Source organism: Salmo salar, chromosome 23 (genome assembly GCF_965601325.2).
Source record: "Salmo salar chromosome 23, fSalSal1, whole genome shotgun sequence".
NCBI classification, from domain to species: domain Eukaryota; kingdom Metazoa; phylum Chordata; class Actinopteri; order Salmoniformes; family Salmonidae; genus Salmo; species Salmo salar.
The window spans coordinates 31,187,775-31,214,180 of NC_138313.1; the positions used below are offsets into that span (position 1 = coordinate 31,187,775).

At 44.8% G+C, this 26,406-nt stretch overlaps 3 protein-coding genes across 3 annotated transcripts; 1 reads left to right on the forward strand and 2 right to left on the reverse strand.

The window, feature by feature from the left end:
- Positions 1-801: 801 nt before the first annotated feature.
- On the reverse strand, positions 802-13,545 carry LOC106584236 (UMP-CMP kinase-like). Its single transcript, XM_045705911.1, is given in 7 exon segments — positions 802-901; positions 2,171-2,362; positions 7,025-7,123; positions 7,239-7,315; positions 7,615-7,767; positions 7,961-8,107; positions 13,513-13,545. Coding segments are annotated over 7 exon segments (801 nt in total).
- LOC106584378 (protein FAM78B) lies at positions 12,968-16,851 on the forward strand. Its single transcript, XM_014169614.3, has 2 exons — positions 12,968-14,322; positions 15,534-16,851. Exons 1-2 carry the CDS (start codon positions 14,060-14,062, stop codon positions 16,054-16,056), a joined length of 786 nt encoding a protein of 261 aa, XP_014025089.1. The 5' UTR covers positions 12,968-14,059; the 3' UTR covers positions 16,057-16,851.
- A 481-nt stretch (positions 16,852-17,332) lies between these two features.
- Positions 17,333-22,208, reverse strand: LOC106584379 (UDP-N-acetylglucosamine transporter). Its single transcript, XM_082968245.1, has 7 exons — positions 22,166-22,208; positions 21,814-21,968; positions 21,493-21,597; positions 21,195-21,377; positions 20,529-20,666; positions 20,036-20,169; positions 17,333-19,934 (listed from the first exon to the last, which is right to left on the reverse strand). The coding sequence occupies exons 1-7, from the start codon at positions 22,206-22,208 to the stop codon at positions 19,844-19,846; spliced, it is 849 nt and encodes a 282-aa protein (XP_082824371.1). The 3' UTR covers positions 17,333-19,843.
- Positions 22,209-26,406: the final 4,198 nt, after the last annotated feature.

Consider the following 26,406-nt stretch of genomic DNA (forward strand, 5'->3'; position numbering starts at 1 on the left):
AGTACACAGGCAGGCTAGGTGATTACACTCTGTACACCCCACCTCCCTAGTACACAGACAGGCTAGGTGATTACACTCTGTACACCCCACCTCCCTAGTACACAGACAGGCTAGGTGATTACACTCTGTACACCCCACCTCCCTAGTACACAGACAGGCCAGGTGATTACACTCTGTACACCCCACCTCCCTAGTACACAGGCAGACAGGCTAGGTGATTACATTCTGTACACCCCACCTCCCTAGTACACAGGTACTGTCTAGAGACCTATTATTGTTTTTTTATCACTTTTATCACTACTATTTTCACAAATCTTAGTACAAAACTCCAAACTGGTCACACGTGTAATGCGGCCAGTCTTTCATTTAAAACCTGTCATTGTGCATTCGGGGCGGCAGATAGCCTAGTTGTTAGAGCATTGGACTTGTAACCGGAAGTTTGCAAGATCAAATCCCCAAGTTGACAAGGTCAAAATCTGTTATTTAGCCCCTGAACAAGGCAGTTAACCCACTGTTCCTAGGCTGTCATTTTAAATAAGAATTTGTTCTTAACTAACTTGCCTAGTTAAGTAAAATACATTTATTTTGGATTGTAAACATCTCTCACCACACAACCATTGATTCAAAATCTAAGTTTGTTGTGAAATGTAATGAGAACATTGGTTTAATCACCACAACATAATGATATCTTTTCAAGTGAGTTGTTTTAACTACCAGTTACCTCCTGAGACGGCCTTCAGCGGCGGCCTGCAGCCCGGATCCTCCAGTGGCGGTCTGCAGCACAGAGCTTCCAGTAATGATCTACAGTCCGATTCTTCTAATAATGATCCACAGGTTGGTGTTACAGAAGCGGAGGGATCTGCGGGCGGAACGGGGGTTACGCCCGGTGCCACCTCCGTTGCTGGAGGATCGGAGGGATAGGAAGGTTCTGGGTTTAGCACCAGAGCTGCCATAGACTTTTGTCACCCTCCCTAACCTCCCCTTGTGTTTTTGTGGTTGTTTTGTTGGGGTGGGGTTTTGTGTGCAGTCGGGGTCTGCACCTTTGGGGGGGGGGAGGTACTGTCACGTCCTGACCCTTGTAAGAGGTAATTTTCTATAGTAGATGGGCCAGGGCGTGACAGGGGGTGTTTGGTTGGTTTTCTGGTTTTCTATTTCTATGTTTTGCATTCTATGTTTTTTATTTTTATGTTGGGTTTTGTTTGGGTTGATCTCCAATTGGAGGCAGCTGGTCCTCGTTGCCTCTGATTGGAGATCATATTTAAGTAGGGTTTTTTTCCTTTTGGGTTTGTGGGTTGTTAATTTTGAGGTGTGTTTTCCTCTCTGCGTCACGGTTTGTTGTTTTAGTATTTCAGTATTTGGTGTATTGCAACGTTTCACTATAAATAAAAAGATGTGGAACTACAACCATGCTGCGCGTTGGTCCGATCATTCTGACAGCCGTGACAGAACAACCCACCCTTAGAAGAGCTGAAAGTAGATTACACCATTTTCACATTATACAGTACACTTATATTACCCAACAAAATGTACCGAAAGTCTATCATTTCCATAATATCTATCCAATGTGTAATCAAAAGTGTGATCAATGAAGACATGCAAAAAAAAACATTGTATTTTTCAGATATAATTGCAACCTATGTGTACTGTCTGTAATGAAAATGAAACAACATTTGGCGCGCATTAATTTGCATCAAGCATGTCTTGAGCATCTGGCCATACATTCTCATCCACATCACAGTGAATGTCCTCATTATTCATGCACCTCGGGGAAAAACCTTTTGGCATGGTGAATCCAAGCTTGACATGGGTCTACATTGATGTCGTCCATGCCTCATCCATGGCCAGGAGGGTGGCACGCTCATGGGGATGGCAATCTACACCTTCCATCTCTATGCTGAAAAGAAAATAGGGTTGAGGAAAGGACAGCATGGGGGCAGGTATAGGTTCATGAATCGGGATGGGCCCCAAACCATGCCTGAACCACCTGCATCTGCATGGTGGAACCTGATATTGTTCCACACAATAACATAGGTGACCCCATCACCTTGACAGGCCTGCTCAATTTATCTGAGAATCACAATGGGTGTGCAGAGTTTTAGGATCCAAGTAATGGCCGATGTCCAACCACACCATCTTCATAGATAGCGGCACACATGGAGATGTTTCCCACATGTTATCCAGGCACTTGGAAGGTAGGCTGATGGATTCCCCATTGGCAAAGTTGTTATTGTTTTCCTCAATGGACTGCTTTATTTCGGCGAGGCTCATGTCATTCCTGGCCATTACCATTTCCACCACGGCCCAATCCTGCTGGTTGGTCTGCACACGGCCACGGCCACCACCATGGGGTCTTCTGTCAATTCTGAGGGTAGAACAGAGTATACCGTCAATAGATCATACTGTAAGACTACTGTAACATGATTTGTGAATTTACATGCATTACAATATGTAATTTACTGTAAGCGTAATGGTAAAGCATAGTGCATATCATGCAGACTTACAGCTTTTCTTGGCAAAATGTTCTCATGATCGAATTGACACTTGATCTTTTCAGATTGAGGTGAACTAATCTGGCAGCCTCTGCCATGGTAAGGCCTTTGTTTACCACATGGTCAACGACGATGGCCCGGACTTCATTAGACACAACAGTTCCCTGCCATCTGCCTCCCTCTCTCTGATGCCCACCTCTTTGACCTCTTTGACGGGGCCCATGCCCACCTCTTTGACCTCTTTGACGGGGCCCATGCCCACCTCTTTGACCTCTTTGACGGGGCCCATGCCCACCTCTTTGACCTCTTTGACGGGGCCCATGCCCACCTCTTTGACCTCTTTGACGGGGCCCATGCCCACCTCTTTGACGGGGCCCATGCCCACCTCTTTAACCTCTTTGACGGGGCCCATGCCCACCTCTTTGACCTCTTTGACGGGGCCCATGCCCACCTCTTTGACCTCTTTGACGGGGCCCATGCCCACCTCTTTGACGGGGCCCATGCCCACTTCTTTGACCTCTTTGACGGGGCCCATGCCCACTTCTTTGACCTCTTTGACGGGGCCCATGCCCACCTCTTTGACCTCTTTGACGGGGCCCATGCCCACCTCTTTGACGGGGCCCATGCCCACCTCTTTGACCTCTTTGACGGGGCCCATGCCCACTTCTTTGACCTCTTTGACGGGGCCCATGCCCACTTCTTTGACCTCTTTGACGGGGCCCATGCCCACCTCTTTGACCTCTTTGACGGGGCCCATGCCTACCTCTTTAACAAGTCCCTTGTCCACTGGCTCTTTAATTTCTTCCTCTCCCTTGCTGTCTATCTGCTCTATGTTGAAAGAAATTGCAAGTGTTCACACACCCCCTTTCATATGGAGACCAACTGTGCTTACCACTATGTGAAATCAATTAGCAATAAGCGTTGGGCTAGTCATTATGTATGGTTATCATGTATCATAGATGTTTATACTTTACAAACACACATTTTATTTCTGTAGTTCTCAAAATCTATGTATAGTAGACAACCTGTTTAAAATCTATAGGTTTACCTAAGCGGTTAAGTGATTAACCATTAAGCACAGTTGGATTAAGTGATGGTCAAATGTATTTAAACAAATGAGAAGAGAATCGTATGAAAAGTATTGTGAGCATTGCATTGTGAAAGGCAATAACGTTATATGAAAGATATTTCTAGATGGAACACTGCTTGGTGAAATAGTTACTGTGTATTTGTTACTGTGTAATAGTTAATGTGTGTTGTACTTTGTCAATTGAAAATGTATTTAAAGTTTTGAAAAAACAGCCTTTTTGATGATAGGTTTCTAGTTTTGTACTGAGTTGTGGAATTTTACCACATACTTGTGAAAATAGTACCAGAGTGATAAAAAAAAACTATATTACAAAAATAGATTTCAAACAATTTTATGTTAAATATTTAAAATGTTGGTATAAATGAAATTTGTCCCCTGCACAGGATTATGGTCATTTTAACATCTCCTTAACAGCAAGTAAAGATCTCCCTCCCCCACACCCCTCGCCCTGTCATTCCATTGTCCTTTAAGAGCCCAAGCCCAGCTCAAAGAGCTGGGATCAGCACCCATTATGTTCCACAAGACTTTAGGCACACAAATGGCCATTCACCTGGTAGACACCTAGCTAGCCACCAACACACACCCCTCATTAGTGCAGTGTCAGAAGTTCTGTTTCGCTGGTGCATGTCATCCCAGTCTTCACTTCCTGAGGTGCAAGGTTCCAAAGTAGCAAAGCATTCAATCCTAAGACTCTGAGAAACCCCAGGAATTATGGGATTGTAGACTGCACTCATAAAGCTCACTTCCTTACTATCACTTTATTCAAACAGAAATATGGATTACAAAATAGATGAATGAGTTCTAGGGTTAATTGTAAGGTCAATGTATTTTTGGTCAGGAGGACCATCAAACATTGAGATAGGGAATAAAGAAAAAGGTAAGCATTATATGACAGAGGTCAGGTCAGGATGTCAAAACTAGGACTCCTTAGAAAGATGTCAGCAGACAGGCTATCTGTACATGGAGACAATGGATAGTAAAAGACACACCCATACTACCCTCTATTGGACTGTTGTAGTCAGTGCAGAGGAGCACTCCACTGGCCACGTCAATTAAAAACGTTTACTTTGATCCAAGGTGGTTTATTATATGAAGTAATTCTTCGCTGCTTAGATTACATTGTTGCAACTATAACAGAGATTCTGTAGTAATAGAGTTAACAGTGCACAGTAAGACTCACTATATATACATAAGTATGTGGACACCCCTTCAAATGAGTGGATTCGGCTATTTCAGCCACACCCGTTGCTGACAGATGTATAAAATCGAGCAAACAATCTCCATAGACAAATATTGTCAGTAGAATGGCCTTATTGAAGAGCTCAGTGACTTTCAACGTGGCACCGTCATAGGATTAAACAAGTCAGTTTGTCAAATGTCTGCCCTGCTAGAGCTGCCCCAATGAACTGTAAGTGCTGCTATTGTAAAGTGGAAACGTCTAGGAGCAACAACGGCTCAGCCAAGTGGTAGGCCACACAAGCTCACAGACCAGGACCGCGAGTGCTGAAGCGGATAGAAAAAATAATCATCTGTCCTCGGTTGCAACACTCACTACCAAGTTCCAAACTGCCTCTAGAAGCAACGTCAGCACAGTAACTGTTTGTCAGGAGCTTCATGAAATGGGTTTCCATGGCCGAGCAGCCTCACACAAGCCTAAGATCACCATGCGCAATGCCAAGCGTTGACTGGAGGGGTGTAAAGCTCGCCACCATTGGACTCTGGAGCAGTGGAAACACATTCTCTGGAGTGATGAATCACGCTTTACCATCTGTCAGTCTGACGGACAAATCTGGGTTTTGCGGATGCCAGGAGAATGCTACCTGCATAGTGCCAACTGTAAACTTTGGTGAAGGAGGAATAATGGTCTGTGGGCTGTTTTTCATAGTTCGAGCTAGGCCCCTCAGTGCCAGTGAAGGGAAATCTTAACGCTACAACATACAATTACATTCTGTACGATTCTGTGCTTCCAAATTTGTGACAACAGTTTGGGGAAGGCCCTTTTCTGTTTCAGCATGACAATGCCCCCATGCACAAAGCGAGGTCCTTCCAGAAAAGGTTTGTCAAGATCGGTGAGGAAGAACATGACTGGCCTGCACAGAGCCCTGACCTCAACCTCATCAAACACCTTTGGAATACATTCCAATGTATTGGAATGTATTCCAAAGGTCCCCGCAGCAATGTTCAAATATCTAGTGGAAAGCCCTCCCAGAAGAGTGGAGGCTGTTATAGCAGCAAAGGGGGGGACCAACTCCATATTAATGCCCATGATTTTGGAATAAGATGTCCGACGAACAGGTGTCCACATACTTTTGGTAATGTAATGTACAGCATATCAAATAAAAATGAAAACGTGGTTGCTATTTGCTATGGACCTTTATATAGATAAAAAATATATATCTTGACACAATAGGTTGCAGTGCCCCACACACCAATGGCCACTGCTTTACAACAATCCTCATAATTAAACCCCTTTGCATAACACACTCATTCAAAATAATCATTATTGGCTTGTCATAGACTGTTCTCTCTGCTACCGCACGGCAAGCGGTACTGATGCACCAAGTCTGGAACCAACAGGATCCTGAACAGCTTCTACCCCCAAGGCAATAGTTAGTTAAATACTTAACCAAATAGCTACCCGGACTTTCTGCATTGACCCTTTTTACAAGGACTTTTATGGACTCATTACATATTCTGCTGCTACTGTTTACTATATATCTCTTTATTCCTAGTTACATATCTACCTCAATTACCTCGTACCCCTGCACATCGACTTGATACTGTAACCCCTTGTATATAGCCAAGTTATCGTTAGTCATTGTGTATCTATTATTATTATTATTAAGTGTTTAAGTTTTCTATTATTTCTCCATTTTCTTTCTTGTTGGGAAGGGCCCGTAAGTCAGCATTTCATTGTTAGTCCACACCTGTTATTTACAAAGCACGTGACAAATAAAATAGGCTTTAATTTTATTTGGTGGTGGTAACCATAACCTCAATAGACCCAACTTGCTGTTAGTGCAGGGTTAATTGCATCGGTGGATAGACTGGAAGTTGCAAAATTCTCTTGACTTCAGCAAATACCTGGAGGAGACAGGATACGATTAATTAAGCTTTTCGAAGACAATAATTATTTTCGATTAACAACACCACAATCACACAACACTGTACATAGAAAGAATGAGAGGAGTGTTTCACTTGTCAGACACACATGTTCGGAAAGCTGGGGTGGCCTGCTGAGTTGCCCCAGCAGCTCATAGTGATGTGGCGATCCACATGTGGTCATAGGAAGACAGTGCAACAGATATGTGACACTCTCTGTGTGACTGTGAACAGCCTGGGAACATATTACTCTGCATGTAATATACAGTATTACATTTTGACTATATACAGTATATAGTGTGTGTGTGTGTGTGTTGTGTGTGTTGTGTGTGACCTTACTGACCTCCTCCACACACTGCGAGAGGCATCCACGGCGCATACTTTCCTCTGTTGTTCATACAGCTCTGTGACGGGCCGTGTTGACTGCAGGTATGTCTGGACCCTTCAGCGCAGACCAGGAACATACACGAGACACACATCTTGGCATATCCATAAGACAAGACATCTCAGTACCACAAGAATAAACGCCTGGAGGCTTGTTGTAGGTGAGGCCCTACCGCTTCTCTAGACACCCTCTGTTGTCGTCTTAGCGTCCACTGCTCTTCCCTCAATCCAGACACCTGTCAAAACACAACTGCCCACACACACACACACACACACACACACACACACACACACACACACACACACACACACACACACACACACACACACACACACACACACACACACACACACACACACACACACACACACACACAGGCAACCCTGCTGACTTTACCATTCACAATACCACATACACAATAGAGACTGACCCCTTTGTCTTGGGTCAGGTCATTTCTTCATATGGACTGCTGCATTTAGAAGAAACGTATCAGAGATCACACAGCTCTTTCCCTGCTATTCCAGGAGATGTAGTTAGTTGCCTCCCACCTGATTGCTGTAGTCAAAGAAGAGGACGAATTGGACGTCAGCCTTCCCCTCCATGACACAGGTCCAGCCCTGGAAGTTGTCTTGGTTACGCAGAAAGCCATCAATTAGGAAGCGGAACTTTGACTGGTCCAGCTGCATCGTTTCCTCCATCGCCTGGGAGAAGGACGGGGGCAGGGGAGTTGGGAGGGTACAAACAAGATCTGATGACTGTATGTAGGTGTCACTCAATTCCTTCTAAAATAATGCTTCGTCCAGCCTTTCTACTCGGCCCAGGAGCAAACTGAAAAAAGGAAAAAACAATAAGGCAGGGTTTACTCAATTAACTGCAAACAAGATGATGAGGTACCTTCCTCAGTAAGTTGATTGTGATCTCCACAGGAACAATCTTGCCATCCTTGATGTGGCTTCTGATCAGCTGTCCATATTCAATTCCCTCCTGACACCTCTCGGCCCACAAGAGGTTGCCTGCAGACAGGTGAGTGCAGCCATAAGCCTGGAATACATGAACAAGTGAAGACCTAAGTAAAAAGGAAAATACACAAGACAAAGCAATGAATTGTTTCATTAAGAAGGACATTGGAATGCAGTGAATAGTTAATACCTGCACTGTGACTTTTCAAACTAGGTTATCCTCTGTTGGATGTCAGTAAAGGGAGGGACCGTGTATGACCGATATGACTGGTGTTTATGTGAGTGCTTATGCCCTTTGAACCCCAATGTTGACATGTCTACATTCCAGCCTAGGTCAACCCAGGTCAGTGTAGAACTTAAACCCCACGGGAAACCCCTATTGGCTCCCAGGGTTATAAACTTTTATAAACTGTAGGTATTACAGAGTTCCAGTCCTCTCAGGAGGACACCTATGACTTAAAATCAGTTGTGGTCAGTGCCATTTAAGATTAGGGACGATTTTTTTTTTCATCCAGAGGGAGCGCTCCTAGTGGCCGGGGACTTTAATGCAGGAAACTTGAATCCGTTTTACCTCATTTCTACCAGCATGTTAAATGTGCAACCAGAGGGAAAAAAACTCTAGACCACCTTTACTCCACACGCGTACAAAGCTCTCCCTTGCCCTCCATTCGGAAAATCTGACCATAATTCTATCCTCCTTATTCGTGCTTAAAAGCAAAAACTAAAGCAGGAAGCACCAGTGACTGTGTTAATAAAGAAGTGGTCAGATGACGCAGATGCTAAGCTACATGAGTGTTTTGCTAGCACAGACTGGAATATGTTGCGGGATTCCTCCGATGGCATTGAGGAGTACACCACATCAGTCACTGGCTTTATCAATAAGTGCATTGATGACGTCGTCCCCACAGTGACTATACGTACATACCCCAACCAGAAGACATGGATTACAGGCAGCATCCACACTGAGCTAAAGGGTAGATCTGCCGCTTTGAAGGAGTGGGACCCTAACCCGGAAGCTTATAAGAAATCCCACTATGGCCTCAGATGAACCATCAAACAGGCAAAGTGTCAATACAGGACTAAGATTGAATCGTACTACACCAGCTCCGACGCTCGTCAGATGTGGCAGGGCTTGCAAACTATTATAGACTACAAAGGGAAGCACAGCCGCGAGCTGCCCAGTGACACGAGCCTACCAGACGAGCTAAATCACTTCTATGCTCGCTTCGAGGCAAGCAACACTGAGGCATGTATGAGAGGTGTGATCGCGTTTACCGTAGCCGATGTGAGTAACACCTTAAAACATGTCAACAATCACAAGGCCGCAGGGCCAGACGGATTACCAGGACGTGTCCTCCGAGCATGCGCTGACCAACTGGCAAGTGTCTTCACTGACATTTTCAACCTGTCCCTGACTGAGTCTGTAATGCCAATATGTTTCAAGCAGACCACCATAGTCTCTGTGCCCAAGAACACTAAGGTAAACTGCCTAAATGACTACCGACCCGTAGCACTCACGTCTGTAGCCATGAAGTGCTTTGAAAGGCTGGTCATGGTTCACATCAACACCATTATCCCAGAAACCCTAGACTCACTCCAGTTTGCATACTGCCCCAACAGATCCACATATGATGCAGTCTCTATTGCACTCCACACTGCCCTTTCCCACCTAGACAAAAGGAACACCTATGTGAGAATGCTGTTCATTGACTACAGCTCAGTGTTCAACACCATAGTACCCTCAAAGCTCATCACTGAGCTAAGGACCCTGGGACTAAACACCTCCCTCTGCAACTGGATCCTGGACTTCCTGACGGGTCATCCCCAGGTGGTAAGGGTAGGTAACAACACATCCGCCACGCTGATCCTCAACACTGTGGCTCCTCAGGGGTGCGTGCTCAGCCCCCTCATTTACTCCCTGTTCACTCATGACTGCATGGCCAGTCATGACTCCAACACCATCGTTAAGTTTGCAGACGACACAACAGTGGTAGGCCTGAGCCCCGACAATGAGACAGCCTATAGGGAGAAGGTCAGAGTCCTAGCCGTGTGATGCCAGGATAACAACATCTCCCTCAGCGTGATCAAGACAAAGGAGATGATTGTGGACTACAGGAAAAGGGAAACCGAACACGCCCCCATTCTCATCTAGGGGGCTGTAGTGGAGCAGGTTGAGAGCTTCAGGTTCCTTGGTGTCTACATCACCAACAAACTATCATGGTCCAAACACATCAAGACAGTCTTGAAGAGGGCACCACAAAGCCTATTACCCCCCAGGAGACTGAAAAGATTTGCCATGGGTCCTCAGATCCTGAAAAAGTTCTACAGCTTCACCATCAAGAGCATCCTGAGTGGTTGCATCACTACCTGGTATGGCAACTGCTCGGCCTCCGCCCGCAAGGCCCTTACAGAGGGTAGTGCGAACGGCCCAGTATATCACTGTCATGACGTTGGCCTGTGGGTAAGGTTTATGACCCCCCCCCCCCCCCATAAATACCTTTCTCCCTTCCCCTCGCTGACCCTACTGAAAGACTTGAATAGCCTGTGTTAAATATAGAGAGTCTGGGAACATCAAACAAATGGGGAAAAGGAACCATATTTTGGTAATAAAACCAGTTGGAAATATGCTTGGGAACGTAATGAGTTTGTATGTCAGTTCGGTTGTCATCTGAGACATTATGACTGATGACAGGACGACATAAACTGTACCTGAGAAAGTATACACCCTCTAGTTATCAGAGTAACATGGAATTGTTATGCAATTGAAATGTTTGATATTGAAATTGTTTGTTAGGAGATTAAATGTAATTTTAGCTTCCAAATGAGAGATTTGGGTTTTCATAAGGAAAGTGCCCTGCTTGATCAGTGGCCCATCCCTGTGAAGAGGAGGGGTTATAAACGATGAAACACATCCTTCCCCCTCTCCACTATATAAGCCTTTGACGAAAAGATAACCAGGTTGTTCCAGTACGTGAGGTCTGCAGCCTCTACGTTAGAAGGACACACGTCAAGTACAGAACTAAGCCAACCTCGGCGTGAGCTTTGGTGGCGAATGGTATGAACTTTGAGCTTATTCACTACAGAAGTGATACTTCCTAGCCGTTGAGTTAGCAGCGGCCGCTGTAGACGGGGGCTAGGAAAGGACGGGCGACGGATCCAGTCTAACAGACAGACAAAGATACCACCACGTATCCAATTTACCACCAGAGACATTCTTCCGAGGACAGGAAGATCTGTTGGCCAACCCGGCCAGCATCTACGACCAATCTACCGAAGCGCAGCTCAGAGTAAATATTTATTGCATTTTCCTTTTCCAAATGGGCGGTAATTTAGAATGCATAAGATAATGTATTTACGATAGCATAGCTGCTGTTTCTTCGTTCCTAAGTCTTCCCGCTCTTTCATTCAAGCCCAACCCCCTTTCCTTTGTGTAACCAGCCATGATACAGGTTCCATCCACCAGGACGTTTTCTGTATGACATCATTTGTATTCTGTGTATATGTAATTCTGTGTGATTAGTTTAGGTATTTAGTAAATAAATAATTAAACCCAATTTTGTATTGCTGATTCAACTTGTTAGCCAGGGTTCGTGAAGATAGCCAAGAATTTACAACTTTCATTATGAGACTGAAAATAAGATAAGGGTTAATATTGACTGCTATCGATGTAAAATATGACTAAGTATTTTAAGAGTTTATTCGGAAGATAACGACTCTATAAACGTTCTTCCGTGGTGCCCCGACTTTCTAGTTAATTACATTTACATGATTAGCTTAATCAGGTAATATTAATTACAGAGAAAGGATTTTATAGGTTAGCATGTCATATCACTTAATCCGGCATAGCCAAAGACACGACATCACTGTGGCCAAGCTTCCTGCCATAAAGGACCTCTATACCAGGCGGTGTCAGAGGCAGACCCTAAAAATTGTCAAAGACTCCAGCCACCCTAGTCATAGACTGTTCTCTCTGCTACCGCATGGCAAGCGGTACCGGAGCGCCAAGTCTAGGTCCAAAAGGCTTCTTAACAGCTTCTGCCACCAAGCCATAAGACTCCTGATTGAAAGATGAACTGAGGTCCACTCTCCAGTCCAGTTGGTGGTGGTAATGCACCTTAAAGTTGGTTGCCAACCGCCATATAAAGTCCAGATAAGAAGAAGAAGCCTGAAGGAGGAGAGATGAATAGAAACAAACTCAGTTTACCCTTTCATCTGTGGATTAATTGTCAGAGTAGAGGACCTTGTGCATTTCAGGGAAAATACCAAACCAATGTTTATATCCCAGGACAAATTAACTAGCAACAGCAAGCTAGCTAAATTGCCATAAATGTTTAATGATTTTCGACCAGTCCCCAAACTAATATAGTTAGTTCAGAGTTCGTTTTGATATTTCAACCTGCATGTCCTGATCATGTCTGGTGTGTGTGAACAAAATCAACAAGCACGCGAGCGGTGTGGTCAGCGTGTTGGCAAAGGGATCACTGAAGGATGACATTAAAGTCCCAGGGTGCCAGTAATGGGAGGTGCTTTGTTATTACCGTCTACATCAGATTCACTGGCAGGGCCAATGTCATAAACTGAAATGCCATGTCAAATGTCGCTACAAGTGTAGAACCTCCCATTTGTCCTAGTTAACTGAAATTGGGCAGCCTTGTCTGCTCAGAATGCCACGCCTACCTTTATTTATGTAAAGAACTCGACTGTGGTTCATCATCATGTCAAACACATATTAGTAGGCTTTTCATGAAGGGTATAACTTGTGGCCTTAAATCAGAAAATTACTATTTATTTTTTAAGAATATCAAGCTCTCCTGCAAAAATCGATTTAAATTTGCCCTAAAATTATATGATATAGTCATACAATTATAGCCTAATCGTATTGATTGTGCTGCCTTCAAATAATTGCTATAGAGTAGACAATAGCCTGCCATTGCATAATTGGTGTGAGTATGTCGCTCATTAAAAATTAAACCATCAATTGGTCAGGCATAAGCTATAGCCATTCAAGCTATGGAGGAAATGTACAGACTGTTACTGCCAAATAATGGACCCCGGCACTACCACGCGCTCAGTCTCCCTCTGCTTTTCATTGGTTCACTCATCATCATCAGCACCAGGGAAGCTGAACAGCGCCAGAGGACGCATTGCTTTCGGAGAAAAGAGGAGACAAGACAGAATCCCTAATGAATCCTTAATGTGTCTGAGTTCATCAAGCCATGCGGCGACAATTTGATACATTGATTGTCTGATTGGATAGAACTGTGGTAGGCTATATAATTTATATTTTCTTAAACAATTGTTTTTCACCCGCTGATTTATCGAGGCGAGAGGCTGTTGTTCAGCCAATTCTGCAGAGAGGAAGCAAGCGTTCAATGAAAAATGCGGGAATTCTCCGCTTTGGCCTTGTTTTCATCCATCGTTTTACTGTCATAGTGAGGAATGCCGGGTGGTGTAGATTGTCAATGTCATCGCTCCGATCAAGTGCACCTTGTGAGCCGCCAGCGCCGCATCAACAAGCATCACGACCACCACCCGACGGGGACATCGACACGACGCCTCTGAGTCCGCCGCTCTCCTCCGGCTTGTGACATGACAGCCCGGGGAAGAAAGAAGAGGATCAAGCGGCACAGACCTGCAAGTGGACGTGTGGATTTGAATACAAAGGCCGCGGGTAACAATCATTTTGAGGGGCTGGAGCCCACGGAAGCCCGGACTGCAAGAGAGGGCAGTGCCACACAGACACCGACAGGCTACACCTGCGATACGAGACATAGAGAGGATCCCATATCACCAACTGCTGTTATTTCATCTGTTCCCCTATCCCAAGATCAGGCCACCTATCTGTTTTGTCTTCGTGCGTAAATGTGGATGGAACTTATTGCGTTTTTGGATGCAAAAAATGCATTGACTAATGTGCCATTTTAACTATAGCGTCTGGAAGTCGATGGGACGTGACAGAGATTGATGACACATTTATCCCAAGTCCAGTGTTATCATCCCGTCAAGTCCCCCTGACTAGAACTATAACCTCATCATGGGCTGCATACAGAGCATCACCTGTAAGTCGCGCATCAAACGCGAAAATATAGTGGTCTACGACGTTTCCGCCACTATCGACCACTGCCCAACAATCATTGAGGAGAACTCGCCTATAGTGTTGCGCTACAAGACGCCCTATTTCAAGGCCTCTGCGCGGATAGTGATGCCCCCTATTCCCCGTAATGAGACTTGGGTGGTGGGTTGGATCCAGGCATGCACCCAGATGGAATTCTTCAACACCTACAACGACATCGGCATGTAAGTTGAGTTCTCCTCCTGTTTTGTATTCCCCCATCAGGAGGCTAGCTGCTGACTGTCCTTTGTCACAGGGGACTGATGCTCCACCCTCCACCTGGTGATATGTCCTAAACTGTCACCTCTCTGGTGCTCTGGGCAGGTGCCAAAGCAAAGGAACAGACCTTAGTCACTGTTCCAGTGTGTGTGTGTGTGTGTGTGTGTGTGTGCGTGTGTGTGTGTGTGTGTGTGTATGTGTGTGTGTGTGTGTGTGTGTGTGTGTGTGTGTGTGTGTGTGTGTGTGTGTGTGTGTGTGTGTGTGTGTGTGTGTGTGTGTGTGTGTGTGTGTGTGTGTGTGTGTGTGTGCGTGTGTGTGTGTGTGAGAGAGAGAGAGACATCTTAAATGCCACAAATCTCTAAATCGGTTTTGTGAGGCATCAAAAATGACGTGAATGCAATGCAACAGTTGATGTATGGCTGTGTGGGTGCATGTGTTGCAGAGCATTTGTGCACACAGCAGGGTAACTATGCTGTCACCGTCTTTCATTCAAACGCCCACCAATTGATTCTGTTCCTGTGATTTCAGCATCAAAATAGAAACAACTGAGGAGCTAAACAACTGCTTCTAGACACATTGTGTTCACAGAAACAATGGAGGGAGAGAGAGATGCACTGACACTCCCACGCTCCCTCCTCTACCGGAGACACAATCACACACCCACTGACGAGCAACACATACCTCCGCCTCCAGCACTGCCTGGGGGTATTTTTCACTGGAGGAAAAATATGTGAGGGGATGTTTAACCCTGGCTGGAGGTAGGGTGTCTGGGGGACGCAGAAAAACACAGCGTACAGACAGATGGAGTTATTCTGAGGGGGAGACAGTGGCATCAGGTCACACCAGCTGACACCCCCTCATTGGCCAACAAACAATGAGATATGAATCTACTACTAACGCACTGAACACATACAGTATGGAGCCCTGAGGTAGAAAAGAGATGGACATGCTGATTCCATTTATCACACATACAGTATGTATTTGTTTGTCTTCCTCTGTTCTCTTCGAGAATGTCTAATTCCCAAGTGTGTTTGTGTGAAACACCTAAAGCCTTTTGAAACTTCTCGTGACCCTACAGTGTTCCAAGAAACAACACAATGTCAATCAGGGACCAACTAAGAACAGGCTCCAACCCACCATCTGTTAAACTGTAATCTGACCCTTTGTCCTCCTGCAGGTCTAGCTGGGAGCTACCAGAGCTGTGTGAGGGTCTTGTGAGGGCCATCAGTGACTCAGATGGGGTGAGCTACCCCTGGTACGGCAACACCACCGAGACGGTCACACTGGCGGGGCCCACCTCCAAGCCCTCTCGCTTTACCGTCAGCATGAACGATAACTTCTACCCCAGTGTGACCTGGGCAGTGCCCATCAGCGACAGCAACCTTCCCCTGCTCACCCGCATCAAGAGGGACCAGAGCTTCACCACATGGCTGGTGGCCCTCAACACGGCCACGCGGGAGAAGATCCTGCTGCAGACGGTCAAGTGGCGCATGCGGGTGGACATTCTGGTGGACCCTGCCATGCCCCTGGGCTCCAGAGCCACCCTGATGGGCCGGACACACCAGGACCAGCCCCGCGTCCTAACCCGCATGGAGCCTATCCCCCCCAACGCCCTGGGGAGGCCCAATGCCAACGACGCCCAGGTGCTGATGTGGAGGCCCAGGAAGGGCCCGCCTCTGGTGGTCATCCCTCCTAAGTAGAGAAGGAAGGAGAGAGGGAGGGGAGGTGGAACTATGGGTCTGGACATCCAGCCATGATGAGATCAATATGGACAGCTGCCTTAAATCTCCACCACTGCCTTTGAGTAGAGAGGGAGAAGACCATTGCCTGGATCGGGTATAAATACAGGACAGACCCACAGACGGTCCTCTGCCTTAATAAAGTCATTTGGCCTGGAGAAGCAGGGAGGACTTGTGGGTGTGCCAGGCCCAGCAGGCTTCAGAGTAGGCTACACTCCAGGGGAGCAGCCTGTAACCTATTGCACACCATGCTGCCTCACCGAGATGACAGAGCAGCCATCTTTAATCACAGATTGCTCTGGGTCTATGACAGTGATGTAGAGGGCTGTGTCTCAAATGGCACCCTATTACTCTTTGGCTCTGGTTAAAGGTAATGCAGTATGTGGAGAATGCGCTGCCATGTGAGACTAGCCCAAGGTGTGAGAGGCACAAGAGTACATGTATGTGGCTTTATGGGTATAATACAGGTGAGATTGAAGTGTATAATGTATTTTATATGTAAGAACAAAGATTGTGGTATATTTAAAGTCAGCCTTCATGCTCAGTACAGTAACAGAAAGGGATGGATGTGTTACTGGGAGAGGGGAAAGACAGGGTCTCTAAAGTCATCTACAGCATCCCCAATGAGAACAGCAGTGTAGGCCAGGCCAGGTAGTAGATGAGTTTCATTACAAAACGCTATATATTCATTTTCAGAAATGTTGCTAAATTAGCTTTTATTGTTTAAAGAAATAATGAAAGAGATTGATGTTTTTTCACTATCTAATCATGGCATGTTCAATGACAGACATGCATTTGTTTAAATCTATCACTTGATGGTTTCATTTCAGAGACAAATTATATTTTTGTTGTGCAAAATGCTATATATCCACCTCACTCTCTGAGAAATAAGTAGTTACGCTAGGTTTTATAGAATGAAATGTAACAAATAGCTACATTTTTAATAAAGAAATGTACAAATGATACATTTGTGATATCTTTATATATTTTACTTTACAAAAATAATTAAACACAGTAATATGAGATCTATATGTAAAACATTTACATTTGACATTTTAGTAATTTAGTAGATGCTCTTATCCAGAGCTACTTACAGTAAGTGCATTCATCTTAAGATAGGTAGGTGACACAACCACATATCACAGTCAAATATACAGGATAGAAACATTCCATTCGAGCTAAACAATGGATATATAGCGTTTTCCCCACAAAAAACATTTTCATACATATCTAAAATCTATGAATAAAAAATATGAGAAAAGTAATATTTTATACACACATGAAGGTGAAAAAAATATTTCTGGTGAAAAAATACAAATGTAAAAAATTGGTGGATATAGCGTTTTGGAAATCAACTTTTCAGATGCAGAAAGGAGACTGAGTGGGCCAGGCCAGGTAGTAGATGAAGAGCAGACTGAGTGGGCCAGGCCAGGTAGTAGATGAAGAGCAGACTGAGTGGGCCAGGCCAGGTAGTAGATGAAGAGCAGACTGAGTGGGCCAGGCCAGGTAGTAGATGAAGAGCAGACTGAGTGGGCCAGGCCAGGTAGTAGATGAAGAGCAGACTGAGTGGGCCAGGCCAGGTAGTAGATGAAGAGCAGACTGAGTGGGCCAGGCCAGGTAGTAGATGAAGAGCAGACTGAGTGGGCCAGGCCAGGTAGTAGATGAAGAGCAGACTGAGTGGGCCAGGCCAGGTAGTAGATGAAGAGCAGACTGAGTGGGCCAGGCCAGGTAGTAGATGAAGAGCAGACTGAGTGGGCCAGGCCAGGTAGTAGATGAAGAGCAGACTGAGTGGGCCAGGCCAGGTAGTAGATGAAGAGCAGACTGAGTGGGCCAGGCCAGGTAGTAGATGAAGAGCAGACTGAGTGGGCCAGGCCAGGTAGTAGATGAAGAGCAGACTGAGTGGGCCAGGCCAGGTAGTAGATGAAGAGGAGACTGAGAATGTAATGGGCGTGTTCCTCTGCCCAGGTTTTGCTGACGCATGCCAGATCTTACGTGTGAATATTTTAAGTTTCAGCTAACCACAGCATTATGGTTGCGTTCCCCTGTTCAGACGTTGCATGCATCAGCCAATGGTTGCATGCCACATCATCAACTGTGTCATCGACTGACAGATTGCCATAACATATGATATGGTTAGCTGATACGTAAAATACCTATCTAGGCGTAAGTTCTGGCAGGCGTCAGCAACGCCAGGGCAGAGGGACGCACCCTACGTTATAGCAATCTGTCAGTCGATGACACAGTCAATGACGTGGCATGCAACCATTGGTTGATGCATGCAACGTCTGAACAGGGGAATGCAACCAATATGAACTCCTCATGCTGCTCATTACTGAGGTGCAAACCATACTAGCCTTTACACTGACACACACATCCCCTCTGTGACTAAACACACATGCAGACACACACTTATGCACACATCCCCTTTGTGACTACACCCAAGTCATTATCATAGAAGAGGGACGAGTGGGATATTACAAACCATTTGTTTAGATTGGAGGTCATATCACATACCGTGTATGGTGGCCACTGTATGGTGACAAACGTCCATTGAGAGCCAGTCACTCACAGTAACAGACGTGCCTGAGAACAGAATGACTCGGACTGGAGGATGTAGTGGGACAATGTGGGGTGGTACTTTACAGGGTTTCAGAATGGATGGGTGGGAGCTTTTGCATGCAAGCAGTGTTTTTAATTCAATAAAATGATTCAAGTAAAATGTATTTTTTATAGAACCTATTTAAATCTCTCTTTTTAAATTCCCCCCTCAGTTGCACATTGACAGTTCATGGGTGTATGTGTTACAGGGGGTCTCATGCACAATATGCACTCACTCAGAAAATGTATTAGTGGCAGAAACAATAGGGAGTGCATCAGTTTGACTGTGTGTGTTCATATCATGGCTCAGAGCACTTGTAAAACTTCTACAAGGGAGCATTATATGACACACAATGTTACAACAACAGAGTCGTGATATAGAATGACACACTCGTCTTTGACATAGGAAACATTTCCTTTATGGACTTCGTGTTCCTAATGATTGGTAAATACAGTAATAAAGTCAACCTTCCCCACTTCCCCAAATAACACACAAATCACGTTACGCCAATGCGTGGAAAAGTACAGAGGTCTACAGCAGTGAAGCAGTAACATAGTTCATCAGTATGTCTGCAGAGTCCAACACATCCGGACTATTGTCACAAGTCATGAGTGAACATTATGGCCTTCAGGGAAATGCACAAGTCAGAAAACTTCCCTGCCTGTGTCTTTGTTTTATCCATCATCTTCATTATTAAGATGACAATAATATAAAGACAGGGGACCCTACCCAACCAGTTTTGACCCAGTGCAATAACCTGCCTGGCAGGTGTGTCCAGTACACTGCTGAGCTTGGTCATGACTCATGGGTCTATTTCTCTGTGGTGGCAAATTCCTGATCACACTTTTTTAGTCGAGGAACTTATTGGGCTGCGTTTACACAGGCAGCCCAATTCTGATATTTTTTTCACTAATTGGTATTTTGACCAATCAGATCAGCTCTGAAAAAGATCTGATGTGATTGGTCAAAAGACCAATTAGTGGAAAAAAATATCAGAATTGGGCTGCCTGTGAAAACACAGCCACAGTGTCTGAGGCCCATGTCAACAATGCCTCTAGGCTAGTGTCCTTCGCTCCTCCTCTTTTCTCTCTTCCGCTCCACTGTTTTCTTCTCTTCCCTGACACCCCCTTCGGTCCTCGGTGATGTCCCCTAGGCACGCCTGGGGTTGGGGGATGGCTTGTCCTCGTAGCCATACAGGAAGGTGGCCACGATGACCAGTACTGCACCAAGGAAGAACACACTGGAGAGGACACAAATAAATGAAAAACACAGCATTACACATGTCAGAGCCAAGGGACATTAAAATAGGAAATTGAAATAACCTGGCTAGAATGTGTGTACTTTGTGGGGTCGAAGTCCTGCAGCCAGAAGTAGGATATGAGGGTTGACAGGATGATGGAGAGTGACGTGGCAAAGCCCTTCAGGATGTTGTCTGCATACTTGATGACAGCTGCTATAACCAGCCCTCCTAGTGCCTAGAGAAACACACACCAGACATGGAGTGGATGAGCAGAGTGGGGTAGTTTGGGCAAAAGGGACACTATAATACTGCTAGGCTTATACATTTGGAATCAGATCAAGCAATATTCCCTTAGTAAAGAGGCACGGCAATATTAATTCTGCAATATTAACAGAGCAAGCTTTTTCCACTTAAAACGGAACACTATTTGACTGGAGTCTGGTTAAGTGGGTAACACTCTCACCTCTGAAACCATATACTTATAAAAAACGTAACATTATTTCTCCACATTGGTAGCTTGCGAATGAGTATTACATTTGGCTAAATTTGACCTAAAGCTGATAGGTGAAGTGAAAAGACAATAGTGAGATGTACCTGCAGAGCCACCACTGTCCAGGTGATTGTGTTGTATCCTTTGAACATCCCAGATTCCCGGACTCTCTCCCCATCGTACGCAAACATCCCCATCAGACCAAACACCAGGCCAAACATTCCTACAGCCAGACACACAGGTCAGATGATATGACAGTTTGAACTGATGTAGGAATGATAGGAAGGTAGATTTAGTATAACCCGCCCGCGTTCATCAAAAAACAATAACCTGTGGTGCTTGACTGGAAAGCAAAGACAAATCATGTCTACATGCATAGACATGAATACATTCATGCTAAAAACACTACACTCATCCATTCTTTATGAGGATGAATCAAGTCTCTTCTCTGTACATACACTCGATACAGGAAACTAGCACAAGTTCACACCAGGAAATGAATCACAGGAGAATTAACACACGCTTCACACGTTCAGAGGTAAAAATAAACTCAGCAGGAAGACTCATTTGGCAGAAAAGGAGCTGAGAGACAAACACAGTGTTTCTGTGCAGTGAAAAGGAAAAAACACTGTAAAACCTCCTTTAAGGACCCGGTAGAGATACTGAAGCTCTGTCATAAATAACATATCTTTAAAAATAATGGGGCAATTCTGGGATGAAAAAGTGCCCTTATAGCAAGAAAAACCTACTATAGTAGAAACCTTTCATGCTTGCTGACCCAGTTGGATGTTGCGGACCCAGACGCTCTGTTTGGTCTCTTTGAGGATCCTCTCAAAATAAACCCCAGCGAAGCCACTGGAGCAGCAGGCCACCAGCACCGCCACCACGCCCACAAACTGGGACCCTTCGGACATCTGCTCCTTCTCAGTGTCTCCGAGGGATTCAGAGGGCCACTAGACATCAGACACACAAAAACACACACACTTGCACTAAAACAATTTAGTCACTGAAGTGGGTAAATGCAGGTTTCAAAAAAGTGGATTGTAAAGGAGTTAGAGTAGAGTTTACCTGCACAAGTGCGACCCCAGCCATGAGGATGAGCAGGGAGAGCCACTGGTACACACCCAGCCTCCGGCCCAGCATGCACACTGAGAACAGGGCTGTGGTGAGGATCTTCACACAATTACAAAACAGACACACACACACTCAGTGGAGGCTGCTGAGAGGAGGACGGCTCATAATAATGGCTGGAACGGAGCAAATGGAATGGCATCAAACAGATGGAAACCATTTCACTAATTCCGCTCCAGTCATTACTATGTGCCTGTCCTCCCAAATTAAAGTTGCCACCAACCTCCTGTGCACACACTCCATAACAGGTTGTCTTACCTGGTAGGTGGCAGCGTCCAGGTTGGACAGAGCCACATAGAGCAGGTTGTTCTGTAGGGTGTAGATCCCAAAAGGAATGGCCAGCTTCAGGGTCTCTATAGGCTTGTGAGTGATCTCTTGCCTCAGAATACTGTTCAGAGCCCGAACATTGTAGCCTGAGAAACACAGCCAGACAGGAGAGAGTGAGAGAAGAAACCATTACATTGGACAGTGTATGCCATGTGTATCATGTACATATATGACTAATACAACTTGAAACTTGAGATGGAGACAAATGGAGGGTCAGCTTGCCTAAATGTATACTTGCACATGTATATTTTTGAACAGTTGTATTTTCTTTGAGGACACTCACTGTGCCCCTTGAATATGAGCAGCACACAGGTGATGATCTTCATGAGCTCAGCCACCACCACAGCAGAGGCGGCCACTGCCCTTAACCAACACAAAAATATCCTGTGGCGTTCTGCATTAGCATCGAATAGCTCCCGTGATATGCAATTTTTCAGGGAAGTTAGAAACCAATACACAGGCAGTTAGAAAAGCCAAGGCTAGCTTTTTCAAGCAGAAATTTGCTTCCTGCAACACAAACTCAAAAATGTTCTGGGAAACTGTAAAGTCCTTGGAGAATAAGAGCACCTCCTCCCAGCTGCCCACTGCACTGATACTAGGGAACACTGTCGCCACTGATAAATCCACTATAATTGAGAATTTCAATAAGCATTTTTCTATGGCTGGCCATGCTTTCCACCTGGCTACCCCTACCCCGGTCAACAGCACTGCACCCCCCACAGCAACTGCCCAAGCCTTCCCCATTTCTCCTTCTCCCAAATCCAGTCAGCTGATGTTCTGAAAGAGCTGCAAAATCTAGACCCCTACAAATCAGCCGGGCTAGACAATCTGGACCCTTTCTTTCTAAAAGTATCTGCTGAAATCGTTGCAACCCCTATTACTAGCCTGTTCAACCTCTCTTTCGTGTCGTCTGAGATTCCCAAAGATTGGAAAGCAGCTGCGGTCATCCGCCTCTTCAAAGGGGGGGGGGACACTCTTGACCCAAACTGCTACAGACCTATATCTATCCTACCCTGCCTCTCTAAAGTCTTCGAAAGCAAAGTCAACAAACAGATTACCGACCAATTCGAATCCCACCGCACCATCTCCACTATGCAATCTGGTTTCAGAGCTGGTCATGGGTGCACCTCAGCCACGCTCAAGGTCCTAAACGATATCTTAACCGCCATCGATAAGAAACAATACTGTGCAGCCGTATTCATTGACCTGGCCAAGGCTTTCGACTCTGTCAATCACCACATCCTCATCGGCAGACTCAACAGCCTTGGTTTCTCAAATGATTGCCTTGCCTGGTTCACCAACTACTTCTCTGATAGAGTTCAGTGTGTCAAATCGGAGGGCCTGTTGTCCGGAGCTCTGGCAGTCTCTATGGGGGTGCCACAGGGTTAAATTCTTGGGCCGACTCTTTTCTCTGTATACATCAATGAGGTCGCTCTTGCTGCGGGTGAGTCTCTGATCCACCTCTATGCAGACGACACCATTCTGTATACTTCTGGCCCTTCTTTGGACACTGTGTTAACTACCCTCCAGACGAGCTTCAATGCCATACAACTCTCCTTCCGTGGCCTCCAACTGCTCTTAAATACAAGTAAAACTAAATGCATGCTCTTCAACCGATCGCTGCCTGCACCTGCCCGCCCGTCCAGCATCACTACTCTGGACGGTTCTGACTTAGAATATGTGGACAACTACAAATACCTAGGTGTCTGGTTAGACTGTAAACTCTCCTTCCAGACTCACATCAAACATCTCCAATCCAAAGTTAAATCTAGAATTGGCTTCCTATTCCGCAACAAAGCTTCCTTCACTCATGCTGCCAAACATAACTTCGTAAAACTGACCATCCTACCGATCCTCGACTTCGGCAATGTCATTTACAAAATAGCCTCCAATACCCTACTCAATAAATTGGATGCAGTCTATCACAGTGCCATCCATTTTGTTACCAAAGCCCCATATACTACCCACCACTGCGACCTGTACGCTCTCGTTGGCTGGCCCTCGCTTCATACTCAACGCCAAATCCACTGGCTCCAGGTCATCTACAAGACCCTGATAGGTAAAGTTCCCCCTTATCTCAGCTCGCTGGTCACCATAGCAGCACCCAACTGTAGCACGCGCTCCAGCAGGTATATCTCTCTGGTCACCCCCAAAGCCAATTCCTCCTTCGGCCGCCTCTCCTTCCAGTTCTCTGCTGCCAATGACTGGAACGAACTACAAAAATCTCTAAAACTGGAAACACTTATCTCCCACACTAGCTTTAAACACCAGCTGTCAGAGCAGCTCACAGATTACTGCACCTGTACATAGCCCATCTATAATTTAGCCCAAACAACTACCTCTTCCCCTACTGTATTTATTTATTTATTTTGCTCCTTTGCACCCCATTATTTCTATTTCTACTTTGCACTTTCTTCCCTGCAAATCTACCATTCCAGTGTTTTACTTGCTATATTGTATTTACTTCACCCCCATGGCCTTTTTTTGCCTTTACCACCCATATCTCACCTCATTTGCTCACATTGTATATAGACTTATTTTTCTACTATATTATTGACTGTATGTTTGTTTTACTCCATGTGTAACTCTGCGTTGTTGTATGTGTCAAACTGCTTGCTTTATCTTGGCCAGGTCGCAATTGTAAATGCGAACTTGTTCTCAACTTGCCTACCTGGTTAAATAAAGGTGAAATAAATACAATTAAAAAAATTAAAAATAAATAATATGGATATAGTTAGTATGCCAAAAGTTCCCGGATGTTGCACTAAATTCGCCAAAATACGAAGTATAAAAGCAGTGGACACTATTTCCGTGCTTTTACGGCCCATAATGCAATTCTTCAGAAAATGGACGTGGCTTCAACGTTTTAAAATTTGAAGCAAATGGCGGAAAATATGCAGGCACAGTCCGACGAGAGCGGATACAAATTAATTGCTTTAACTAATTATGACAAATGTTAAGAAAATGTTGAGCAATGTAATAAAGTCATGACTTTTCAAATAAGTTACGTTGGCTGGCAATTTGTTAGCAACGCTATCCTTACCGCAGTATGTACCGGTATGTTGGCTAGTTACCTAACTTTAGTTGGCTACTAATAACGTTACATCGAACTTGCCAGGCAGTATATTAACTATCTGCTATCCAACTACCCAACGTTTATTGACTTGATTATTCACATTATTAGCTAAGTGGTATAGCCGTTGTGCGTTTCAATGGGCATTGTTAATTCTGGCTATCTACTCCAATTTCAGAGTGCTCTCATCTGAGTGTGGCAGAGCGCAGAATAACGGATGAATACCGGTTGAATATGGCCGGTGTCAGTAAACAGCATAATAATATTGTTGCCAACAACACAGTTACAGTCACCAACGCTCTGGATAACATGAAAACTGCCGAACCAGCCCTGCTTAGGCCAAGTAAAATGGTCAGAGTGAAGTGTTCTCTCATTTGTGTCTGGAAGTAGCTAGCCAACGTTTATTAGGGATCCCTCTTCATGGGGTCCAAACATATTAAAGCACTTGCATTACATAAGTAGAAAGATAAAACAGTACATCATATAACATTATTACACTACTACATATATACAATACAAAATGTTTGATACCACTATACAATAATATCCCAATGCATGTCTGTACCTTTGTGTGTGTCTCTTCACATTCCCCATTGTTCCATAAGGTGTATTTTTACCTGTTTTTTAAAATCTGATTCTACTGCTTGCATGAGTTACAGAATGTGGAATAGAGTTCCATGTAGTCATGGCTCTATGTAGTACTGTGTGCCTCCCATAGTCTGTTCTGGATTTGGGGACTGTGAACAGACCTCTGGTGGCATGTCTTGTGGGGTATGCATGGGTGTCCGAGCTGTGTGCCAGTAGTTCAAACAGACAGTTCGGTACATTCAGTTTGTCAACACCTCTTACAAAAACAAGTAGTGATGAAGTCGATCTCTCTTCCACTTTGAGAGATTGAGATGCACGTCATTAATGTTTTTATCATTATAATTTTTTTAAGGGGTGTCGTTGGGGCTACAGGTTAGCAATGAACCCCGAGCCGGGATTGCTAACAAGGCTGGAAATTCAAAACATCAAAAATCTAATAATTTCAATTTCTCAAACAATCAACTATTTTACACAATTTAAATGATAAACATCTCCTTAATCTAACCACATTGTTCGATTTTCAAAGAGGCTTTACGGCAAAAGCATAAAGTTAGATTATGTTAGGACAGTACATAGCCACAAAAGTACAAACATGCATTTTCAATTCAAGGTCAGGCGTCACCAAAAGCAGAAACCAGCTTGAATTATGCACTAACTTTTGTCAATCTCCATCAGATGACACTCCTAGGACATTATGTTATACAATACATGCATTTTTTGTTCCATCAAGTTCATATTTATATCCAAAAACAGCATTTTACAGTAGCATGAAATTCAGATTTTTTTCTTCTCTGAAATGCTTCCGGTGAACATAACAAAATTACTATTCGAAAACATTGGTAAATTATAATATTGTCATTCAA